The sequence below is a fragment of the Molothrus ater genome, unplaced genomic scaffold (assembly GCF_012460135.2).
Source record: "Molothrus ater isolate BHLD 08-10-18 breed brown headed cowbird unplaced genomic scaffold, BPBGC_Mater_1.1 matUn_MA732, whole genome shotgun sequence".
Taxonomy (NCBI): domain Eukaryota; kingdom Metazoa; phylum Chordata; class Aves; order Passeriformes; family Icteridae; genus Molothrus; species Molothrus ater.
In genome coordinates this window covers 1-11,106 of record NW_023416601.1, presented here as the reverse complement: position 1 = coordinate 11,106, position 11,106 = coordinate 1, and the positions used below count along the sequence as shown (strand labels likewise).

General features: G+C 67.0%; 2 protein-coding genes across 2 annotated transcripts; one reads left to right on the top strand and one right to left on the bottom strand.

The window, feature by feature from the left end:
* Positions 1–2,640: 2,640 nt before the first annotated feature.
* LOC118701138 (hornerin-like) lies at positions 2,641–4,561 on the top strand. Its single transcript, XM_036405765.2, has 2 exons — positions 2,641–2,726; positions 3,035–4,561. The coding sequence occupies exons 1-2, from the start codon at positions 2,692–2,694 to the stop codon at positions 3,930–3,932; spliced, it is 933 nt and encodes a 310-aa protein (XP_036261658.2). The 5' UTR covers positions 2,641–2,691; the 3' UTR covers positions 3,933–4,561.
* A 2,095-nt stretch (positions 4,562–6,656) lies between these two features.
* Positions 6,657–10,464, bottom strand: LOC118701136 (zinc finger protein 865-like). The gene has a single exon (XM_036405764.2). It carries the CDS (start codon positions 10,068–10,070, stop codon positions 6,657–6,659), a length of 3,414 nt encoding a protein of 1,137 aa, XP_036261657.1. The 5' UTR covers positions 10,071–10,464.
* Between the last annotated feature and the right edge of the window lie 642 nt (positions 10,465–11,106).

Here is an 11,106-nt window from a genome sequence, read left to right as displayed (position 1 = left end):
CCCAAATAAACCCAAAATCCTCTCAAAATAACCCCAAATTCTCCCCCAAATTACCCTCAAAATAACGCCAAATTCTCCCCTCAGATTAACCCCAAATAACCCCAAAATCCTCTCAAAATAACCCCAAATCCCCCTGCAAATTAACCCCAAACACCCCCCAAAATTGCCCCAAATTCACTTCAGAATTGGGGGGACCCCAAATTGCGGGGGGTGTCAAAAGCCCCAAAATTGGAGGGACCCCAAAATGGGGGAGGTAAAAGTCGGAGGAATCCCAAATTGAGGAGGGGGGCTCCAAAAACGGGGGGGACCCCAAATTGAGGGGGCTCCAAATTGGGGGGGACCCTAAAATTGGGGAGGGGTCACAAAAGGGGGACCCCAAAATTGAGGGGGATTAAAAATTAGGAGAACCCCAAAGTTGAGGGGGGGGGGTCACGAAGGGGAAACCCCAAAACTGGGAGGGCTCAAAACCCCAAAATTGAGGAGAGGATTAAAAAGGGGGGACCCCAAATTAAGGGGGGGGGGGTTGAAAACCCCAAAATTGGAGGGACCCCAAAATGGGGGGAGATCAAAATGAGGGGGACCTAAAATTGAGGGGGGGGGGTCCTGAAGTGGGACCCCAAAATTGAGGGGGGGGGGGGAGGGTGTCCTGAAGTGGGACCCCCCCCCCAGAGACCACGCGGTGGGGGAGGGGCGGGGGGCGTGGCCTGTCCCTGAGGGCGGCGCCCCCTCCCTCCCTCGCTCCCTCCCCCCCTCACGCCGGGGTCGCCCCGTGAGGCGCGGGGGGGGGGCGGGGCCGGTACCTTGTTTGTTCTCGTTCAGCTGCCGCTCGAACTCGTCGAAGTCGGACATGGCGGCGCTGGCCGAGCCCTGGCCGAGCCCTCGCGGTGCCTCGGGGCCGCTCCCGGTGCCGCCTCTCGCTCCTCTGCCGGGCCGCGCTCAGGCCGCGGCGGCTCCGTCCGCGCTCGGCTGCGCTCGGCCACTTCCGGCCGCGCTCGTCCACTTCCGGCGCCGCTCGGGCCGCACTCGGCTCTTTCCGCCGCCGCTTCGGGGCCTTTCCGCCGCACTTCGGGCCTTTCCGTAACTGCTCGGGTTTTTCCGCTGATGCACGTTGATTTCCGTCACTGCTCGGGTTTTTCCGCCCTTGTTCGCCAATTTCCGCCTCCGCTCGGCGCTTTCCGGTCGCGCTTGGCGCTTTCCGTTTCCGGTCGCCGTCCGCCGCCGTTCCGGTTCTCTCCCGTTCCCGTTCGCCGCTTCCCGCCGCCGTTCCGGGCACTTTCCGCCGCTTTCCGTCACTTTTCGCCCCTTTCGTCCCTGCTCGGACCCCCTCAGCTCCCTTACGTCACTTCCACCGGGGCCCGCTCAACTTCCGGCGGTCGCCCCCGGTAAAACGAGGCTCTCCGGTTGGCCCCGCCCCCTCCTGTGCGGCCCCGCCTTTTTCTGTGTGCTCCGCCCCCTCCAGTTGGCCCCGCCTTTTTCCTTGTGTGCCACGCCCATTTCGGCGCTGGCCCCGCCCCTTCCCCTCATGGCCGATTTTGGCGGGAAACTGGATGGGCGACGGCGCCCCCTGGCGTTCGCGCAAATTCTCGCGATGAGCCCAAATCTCGCGAGATTTCCGTTTTGTGGGGGATTTTTGCCCGGTTTTTCGGTTTTCCCCTCAAAATTCCCCTGAGGGGACCCCGGGAGCGAGGCCGGGGGTCTGGGGGACCTGGGGGGGATCTGAGTGAATTTGGGGAGAATTGGGAATCCCCCGGTTTTGGGGCTTTTCTCGGAATGAGGAGAAAATTGGAAAAATTGGGAAAAAATCGGGAAAAAATCGGGAAAAATGGGTGGAAAACGGGAAAAATGAGGGGGAAAACCGGGGAAAATGGGAATAAAACGAGAAGGAAGTGGGAAAGAAATGTGGTACATGGAAAAAAAAACCTGGGGAAAATGGGAATAAACCAGGGGGAAATAGGAAATAAAATGTGGAGAAAAATGTGGGAAACGGGGAAAAAGTGGGGGAAAATCGGGAATTTGGGGGAGTTTGGGACAGAGCCGCCCCCCAGGGGTGTCCCTGAACCCCCCCAGAACCCCCAAATCCGGGGCTGCCCCCAAACCCTGCAGACCTCGACCCAAAACAGGCACAAAACCCCCGATCTTGAGGCCCCCTCCTCTTTATTTCCTTTTTTTCTTTCTTCTTTTTCCCCCCTCTTTTCCCCCCCTTTTTCCCCTTTTTAATTTCTGGGGTTTTTTTTCTTCTTTTTCTCCTTTTTCCCTTTATTTAGGGAGGATTTTTTCCTCGCTCTCAAAAAGCGGCTCGGGCGAAACCCGAATTTTGGGGGGGGGTCCTGGAAGGTTTTTGGGTGATTTTTGGGGGGGGGGTCCCAGGAGGTTTTTGGGGGTTTTTTGGGGGTCCCTGGGAGGTTTTTGGGGTTTTTTTGGGGGGGGGGGGTCCCAGGAGGTTTTTGGGTGATTTTTGGGGGGGATCCCAGGAGGTTTTTGGGGTTTTTTTTTGGGGGTCCCAGGAGGTTTTTGGGGTTTTTTTGGGGGGGGTCCCAGGAGGTTTTTGGGGGGGGTGGTCCTCGGGCGGACCCCTCCCGCCGCGGGCGCCGTTTCCGGCCGGAGCCCGAACGCTGCGGCACCGCCCCTCCCCCCCCTCCCCGCCCCCACCGGAGCCGCGCTCGGAGCCCCCTCCCCGCCCCTCCCCCCTCCATGAGGGGCCCCAGGGGGGGCGGCGGCAGCGCCAGGTACGGGGGGGGGAGGGGCGGGGGGCGGCGGGGACCCCTCCCCCACCCAGGGAACCCCCCCCGGACCTGAAACGGGACCCCCCGGGACCCCTCCCCCAATCCCGGGACCCCTCCCCCATCCCAGATCTGCCCCGGGACCCCTCCCCCCATCCCGAGCTCCCTCGAATCCCCCTCCCCAAATTTCGGGACTCCCCCCCCCCCCCCGCGAGCCCCAAAATCGCCCCAAACCCCCCCGACCCCTCCCCCCACCCCGGGACCCCCCCCCAAACCCCCCCTGACCGCCCCTCCCCCCCTCTCTCCCCCCGCAGCCCCCCAGGCCCCGCCCCCGGCCCCTCCCCCCCCGCGGGGGTTGGGCGTTTCCTGTTGATTGACAGCCAGGGCCTGCCCTACACGGTGCTGCTTGGTCACGCCCCCGGCCACGCCCCCGGCCACGCCCACGGGCGGTTCCGCTGCCCGGATTGTGGGCGGGGCTTCGCGTACCTGTCCTACCTGCGGCGGCACCGGATCGCGCACACGGAGCTGAAGCCGCACCTGTGCCGCACCTGCGGGAAGCGCTTCAAACGCGCCTCGCACCTGCGCCGGCACCGACAGACGCACGGACACGGACAGGGGGACAGACAGGGCGATGGACAGGGGGATGGACAGATGGCCTCGCACCTGCGCCGGCACCGACAGACGCACGGACACGGACAGGGGGACGGACAGGGGGATGGACAGGGGGATGGACAGGGACAGACGCACGGACAGGGAGATGGACAGGGGCAGGGACAGATGGCCTCGCACCTGCGCCGGCACCGACAGACGCACAGACACGGACAGGGGGACAGACAGGGGGATGGACAGGGGCAGGGACATGGACAGGGCGATGGACAGGGGCAGGGACAGACACACGGACAGGGGGATGGACAGGGGCACACAGGACATGGGGATGGACAGACCCACAGACAGGGACAGGGACAGACACACGGACAGGGACAGGGGGACGGACAGAGGGACGGACAGACACACAGACAGGGACAGGGACAGGGACACGGACAAACGGACAGACAGGGGCACGGACAGACACACGGACAGGGACAGGGACAGACACACGGACAGGGGGACGGACAGAGGCACCACAGCACGCACGGACGGACACACGGACAGCGGGGCGGGCAGAGGGACGGACAGAGGGACGGACAGCAGCACGGACAGCGGGATGGATAGGGGCAGGGCCAGCGGCACGGACAGACGGCCACGCACGGACGGACGCACGGACAGGCGAGCGTGGGCAGCAGGAGCAGCGGGGCCAACGCCGGGAGAGCCGCCCTGAGCAGCGGGAGCAGGGACACACGGACACACGGACAGGTGGGACAGGTGAGGCTGCAGGGCCAGCACCGTGGAGAGCTGGACACCACCATGGAGCTCTGGACACCACCGTGGAGAGCTGGACACCACCATGGAGCTCTGGACACCACCATGGAGCTCTGGACACCACCATGGAGCTCTGGACACCACCATGAGGAGCTGGGCCAGCACCGTGGAGCTCTGGACACCACCGTGGAGCTCTGGGCCAGCACCGTGGAGCTCTGGACACCACCATGGAGCTCTGGACACCACCATGGAGCTCTGGGCCAGCCCAGCGAGCCAGGACAGCTCGGCCGGCAGAGCCACCAGGATGAGCTGGGCCAGTAGAGCCACCACGTTTGGGACGGTGGTGGCCATGGTGGCCAGCAGCCGTCCCTGCAGAGACCCCCGAGGACAGCGAGGGGACACCACGGGGACACCTTGGGGACACCTTGGGGACGTGTCCTGAGCCTGGGGACACCACAGGGACACCGTGGGGACATGTCCTGAGCCTGGGGACACCACGGGGACACCTTGGGGACACCGTGGGGACTTTTTCTGAGCCTGGGGACACCACTGGGACACCTTGAGGACACCACGGGGACACCCTGGGGACATCATGGGGACATCATGGGGATGTGTCCTGAGCCTGGCGACACCTTGGGGACACCTTGGGGATGCGCCCTGAGCCAGGCACGGCCGAGGCCACCCCGGGCACAGACGGTGGCCAAGGACAATGGCACAGAGGGACGGTGGCCCTGGGGACAATGGCACATGGGGACGGTGGCCAAGGACAATGGCACAGAGGGACAGTGGCCCTGGGGACAGTGGCACACGGGGACGGTGGCCCTGGGGACATGAAGGTGGCCCTGGGGCGACTCGGGGGCTCCGTCCCTCACTGGAGCCAGGTCCCAGCTCGGTGCTGACTGGTTGTAATTGTTGAATGTTTTGTAATTATTGAATGTTTTGTAATTGTTGAGTGTTTTGTAATTGTTGAACGTTTTGTAATTATTGAAATTTTGGGGGTTTTGTGGCCGTTTTTGTGGTGTTCCGGGGTGGGGGAGGGGCCACAGGGGACATCAGCCCCCTCCCCCACCCAAGTGACCCCAGAATGACCCCGGAATGACCCCGGAATGACCCCGGGGAGTGACCCAGTGACCCCCAGCTGACCCAACAGCCACCTGATCCACTGACCAATCACTGATCAATAACTGACCAATCACTGACCGATCACTGATCAATAAATGATCAATCGCTGATCAATGACTGATCAATCACTGACTGATAATTGACCAATCACTGACTAATCACTGATCAATGACTGATCGATAATTGACCAGTAACTGATCAATAAATGGTCAATCACTGACCAATCACTGACCGATCACCGATCAATCACTGACCAATGACTGATCAATAAATGATCAATAACTGATCAATCACTGACCAATAACTGATCAATCACTGACCAGTCACTGACCAATCACTCATCAATGACTGATCAATGACTGATCAATAGCTGACCAATAACTGACCAATCACTGATCAATCCCTGACCCTTGACCCAACCCTTCCCCAAGACCCCTCCCCCACCAACAGCCCTCCCCCACCCGCTCTGCTTTATTCCAATATTTTGGGTTTTTCCCAATTTTTGGGGTTTTTCCCTCAATTCATTGCAATTTTTCCCCATTCATTTGGGTTTTTCCCCATTTATTTGGGTTTTTCCCCATTTTTCAGGGTTCGTTCCGGCCCCGCCCCCCCCGTTCAGCGCAGCCGCGGCCCCGCCCCCTCCCCGCCCCTCCCCCATCCCAGGACCCCCATCCCGGGGTGGGGGAGGGGCCGCGGGATTTGGGGGGGGGGGGGAGGGGAGGGGGGGGCGGGTCCCGAGGCTGCGGCCGGGGGCGGGGCCGTGCCCAGGTGTCCGTCTGTCCATCTGTCCATCAATCGAGCTGTCCATCAATCCATCTGTCCATCAATCCAAGCTGTCCATCAATCCAAGCTGTCCATCAATCGAGCTGTCCATCAGCCCAGGTGTCCATCTGTCCATCGGCCCAGGTGTGCATCGGCCCAGGTGTCCGTCTGTCCATCAGCCCAGGTGTCCATCTGTCCATCGGCCCAGGTGTCCGTCTGTCCGTCTGTCCATCAGCCCAGGTGTCCATCTGTCCCAGTGTCCATTTGGGCCATTTTGGGGCCGATTTGGGCCTTTTTTGGGGCTGATTTGGGCCGTTTTGGGGGCCGATTTGGGCCATTTTTGGCGAGAATGACCCATTTTGGGCCAGAACGATCCATTTTGGGGCACGATGAGCCTTTTTGACCATGATGACCCATTTTGGGCCAGAACAATCCATTTTGGGGCACGATGAGCCACTTTGGGGCCATTTTTGACCAGGACGAGCCATGTTTGACGAGAATGACCCAATTTGACCAGGATGACCCATTTTGGGCCAGAACAATCCATTTTGGGGCCAATTTGGACCACAATGACCCATTTTTGACGAGAATGACCCATTTTTGACCACAATGACCCATTTCTGACCAGGCTGCCCCATTTCAGGCCACGTTGCCCCGCTTTTGCCCCGTTTTTGCCCCGTTTTTGCCCCGTTTTTACCCACAACTGCCCCACGCCTGACCCGCGCCCGCCCTCCCAGCCCCGCCCTCGCCGCCCCGCCCCTCTCGCGGCCCCGCCCCCTGCGGCCCCGCCCCGCGCGGCCCCGCCCTCCCCTGGGCCCCGCCCCGCTCCGCCCGGCGCTGCCGCCGCCGCCGCCGCCGCCGCTCGTGGCCGCGCAGGTGCCGCGCCAGCGAGCCCAGGTAGAAGAAGCTCTTGCCGCACCTCTCGCACCGGTACACCTGCTCGCCCAGGTGCTGCCGCCGCCGGTGCTCCAGGAGGTTCCCGCGGAAGCGGAAGCTCTGCCCGCAGGTGCGGCAGCGCCGCGCGCGCCGCCGGCCCCGGTGCCGCCGCAGGTGCTCGGCGAGCTCGGCGGCGTGGGCGCAGCGCCGGGCGCACAGCGGGCACCGGGGCGGCCGCGCCCAGGCGTGGCGGTGCCGCCGCGGCAGCAGCGGCGCCCGGGCCCGCGGGGAGGCGCGGCCGCAGGTGCGGCAGCGCTCGGGGCGCGGCCGGGCGGGGCAGCAGCGCCGGTGCCGCCGCAGCAGCGCCGCGGCCCAGAAGCGGCGGCCGCAGGCGCCGCAGAGCGCGGGGCGGCGCCGCAGGTGCCGCCGCCGGTGCCGCAGGAGCTCGTAGGCGCCGGAGCAGCGCCGGCCGCAGGCGCCGCAGCGCCGCGGGGCCCCGGCCCTGGCCAGGTGCGCGTACCTGTGCGTCACCAGCGCCGCCACGCCCTTGAAGCTGCGCCCGCAGGTGCCGCAGGTGAAGCGCGGGGCGCTGGGCGCGGCCGGCGGCTCCTCGGGCGGCGCCGGGGCCTCCTCCAGGGGCACCTGCGCAGGTGCGGCCGCCGCCGCCGCCGCCGCCCCGTGCACCAGGCGGTGCCACACCAGGTTCTCCAGGAAGCCGAACACCTGCCCGCAGGTGTCACAGCCCTGCGGCCGCTCCGGCGGTGCTCCCGCCTGCGCCGGGTCCTTGTGCGCCACGGCGCGGAGCAGGTCCGGGAGGCGCTGCCCGCACGAGCCGCACCCCAGCGCCGGCGCCGCCTCCCCGGCCACGCCCACAGCCACACCTGCGGCAGGTGAGGCGCGGTGCACCTGGCGGTGCCGCGTCAGGCTCTGCGGGTAGCCGAAGGCCTTGCCGCAGGTGTCGCAGCGGTAGGGCCGCTCGCGCGTGTGCACCACGCGGTGCTTGCGCAGGTGGAAGGACTCGCGGAAGCGCTTCCCGCACACCCCGCACTCGTGCGGCTTCTCCCCGGTGTGGATGCGCTCGTGCCGCCGCAGCGTCTCGCGCCGCCCGAAGGCGCGCCCGCACACCTGGCACCCGAAGCTCCGCCCCGCCGCACCTGTGCCGCTCCTGGAATCGCTCCTGGCGTTGCTGTTGTTGGCGCCGCCGCCGTCGTGCGCGCGGCGGTGCCGCACGAGGCTCTGGGGCGCGGCGTAGGCCTTGCCGCAGACGTCGCAGCGGTGGGCGGGGCGCGGCGCGCCGTGGCTCACCTGGTGGCGCAGCAGGTAGGCGGCGTCGCGGAACTCCTTGCCGCAGACGGGGCAGGGCAGGCGCCGCGCGGGCGCCGCCGCGTGCGTGGTGCGGACGTGGCGCGTGAGGCTCTCGCGCCGGTTGAAGGCGCGGCCGCAGGCGGCGCAGGCGAAGGGCTTCTCGCCCGTGTGGATGATCTGGTGCTGCGCCAGGTGGCTCGGCTTCTTGAACGCCTTCCAGCACAGCGGGCACGGGAACGGGCCCTCCCCGGGAGGCGGCGGCGGCGGCGGCGGCGGCGGCGGGGCCGGGAGGACGCCCACGGGCGCCAGCAGCACCGGCACGCCCGGCGACACCAGGTTGGCCACGCCCGAGGTGGCGACCAGGGCGTTGGGCACCGTGGCGATGGCCGGGGACGGGCCGAGGGCCGGGGTGACCCCGGCGGGCGCCGCGGGGACCCCGCCGGACGCGGCGTTGACCGCCACGGTCAAGGCGTTGGCCCCGTTGATGTTGGCCAAGACGTTGACGCCGTTGGCCATGGTGAGCCTGGTGGCCACGGCGTTGACCCCGTTGGGTGGCGCGTTGACGCTGCTGGCCGTGGTCACCCTGGTGGCCAACACGTTGACCCCGTTGGGTGTCGCGTTGACCCCGTTGGGTGTCGCATTGACTCTGTTGGTTGTGTTGACCTCGGTGACGGCTGTGTTGACCCCATTGGGTGAAGCGTTGACCCCGCTGGTCACTGTGTTGACCCCGTTGGCCGCCATGTTGACGTTGGCCGCCGCATTGACCCCATTGGGCGGCGCGTTGACGTTGGGCGCCGCGTTGATCTTGCTGGCCACCACATTGACCCCGTTGGTCACCGCGTTGACCCCGTTGGGTGCAGCGTTGACGTTGGCCACCGCGTTGAACCCATTGGCCACTGTGTTGACCCCGCTGGTCACTGCGTTGACCCCGTTGGCCACCGGGTTGACCCCATTGGCTGCTACGTTGACCCCATTGGCTGCTACGTTGACGTTGGCCAACGAGTTGACCCCGTTGGCCGTTGCGTTGACGTTGGCCACCGCGTTGACCGCCGCGTTGCCCCCGTTGGCCGCCGCGTTGACGCCGCCCACCGCACCGACCCCATTGGCCGCTGCGCCGCTCCCATTGGGCGTGTCCATGGCCACGCCCACCCCCGGCCCCGCCCGGGCCTCACGCCCGTCGCCGCCGCCGCGGTGGCAGCGCCGGTGCCGGACCAGGCTGGAGCCGTGGCTGTAGGTGCGGCCGCAGGTGCGGCACTCGTAGGGCCGCGCCCCCGTGCCCTCGGCCCCGCCCCCGGCCCCGCCCACCTGCGCCAGGTGCGGGGGCGGCCGGAAGCCCCTGGGACACGCCCAGCGCCGCTCCACCAGGTACTTGAGGCGCCGGAAGTAGCTCCGCTCCTCCTTCCCCTCCTGGGGCGTCCCTGGCGAGGTGGGCGCGGGGGTCCCCGAGGGGGCGACCACGCCCCGCTTGAGAGCCCCGCCCCCAAACAGGTGCTGGTGGCCGGACAGGTCCACGATGCCCCATTGGGGGGAGGGGAAGGCGCCCCCAGCCTCAAACAAAGGTTGGGGAGGGGGCGGCAGAGGTGGGGGGGGGAACGGGGACCCCCCCAGGGACGCCCCCCCGCCAAGGGAGCCCCCCCCAAGGGACGCCTCGGGTTTTTTGGGGTGCGAGGAGGATGAGGAGGATGAGGAGGAGGAGGAGGAAGGGGGGGGCTCGGGTTTGTGCTTGGGGAGGGGGCCGCGCTCGAAGGGGGGCGGGGCGCCGGCGGGGGGAGGGTACTCGAAGTGGGGAGGGGGCAGCGGCAGCGCCTTGGGCGGGGGCTCGAAGGGCTCGGGGGGCTCCGGGCGCTGCTGGTGCGTCAGGAAATCCAGGAAATCGAAGGGGTACGCCTGGAACGGGCCGCTCTCGTCGTTCACGTTCGCCTCCATGGCCGGGGGGGGGGGTCCTGAGGGGCGTCCGGGGTTCCCGCAGGCCCCTGGAGGCGGGGGGGGGCCCTGGGGTCCCTCAGGCCCAAAGGGGAGAACTCGGGGGTCCCGCAGCCCCAAGGGGAGCACAGGTGAGGTTGGGGAGGGGGCGTCGGTCTCTCCTCACTCACCCTCGGCGGTCCCGGGGTTCGCGGGGGGGGTCCCGGGGCCGTCCCGAACCCGCTCGGGCCGGGCCGGGCCGGGCCGGGCCGGACGCGCCGCCCCCGCCGGAAGCGGAAGCGGAAGTGGCGGCGTGGGGGGTCACGTGAGGGAGGCCCCGGTAGATTTCTTGCAAATTTCTCCCCTCACGGAGGGTCCCGGGGATGGCGGGACCCCCCCAACCCCTCACGGGTTAACCGGGGGGGATCGGGGAGCCCCGAACGGCCCCGGTAGGGGAATCGGGGGGGGAATGGCGGCTTTGCCCTCAGCAAAGGTGGCGCCGGCGCCGCCTCCCCATGGCCAAGATGGCGGCGCGGCACAAGATGGCGGCGGCTTCCCTCAGCAAAGATGGCGGCTCAGCGTGAAAGGGGACTCCGGACCAATCAGAGCCGCGGGACCGGACCTGGCCACGCCCCCCGAGCACACCCAGAGGTGGGGGGATGAATATGGGGAAGGGTCGGGGCGTTTGTGACGTCACTGGGGCTGCGGGGAACCCCGCAGAGCGGAGGGGGGGTCGCTGTTGTCCCCCACTTCCTTGGCCGCCATTTTCAGGCGCGGCCCCTTTAAGATCGCCCCGCACGTGCGTCCCCGCGTGCCCCCAGCCACGCCCCCGATCCTGCCCGCTCCCTATTGGCCAAAACTGGGTCAGACCCCGCCCCCGCGCACCTCCCCATTGGCCCATGTAGGTCAGGCCACGCCCCCCCGCATGGCCGCGCCGCCTGCCACGGCCACGCCTTCCGCGCGTCCATTGGCTGAGCTGGGCGCCAGGGGCGTGGCCGCGCGGAGGAGGCGGAGCCTTTTTTCTCTCTCCATCCGGGGCGGAGCTCTTGTCAATTTGGGG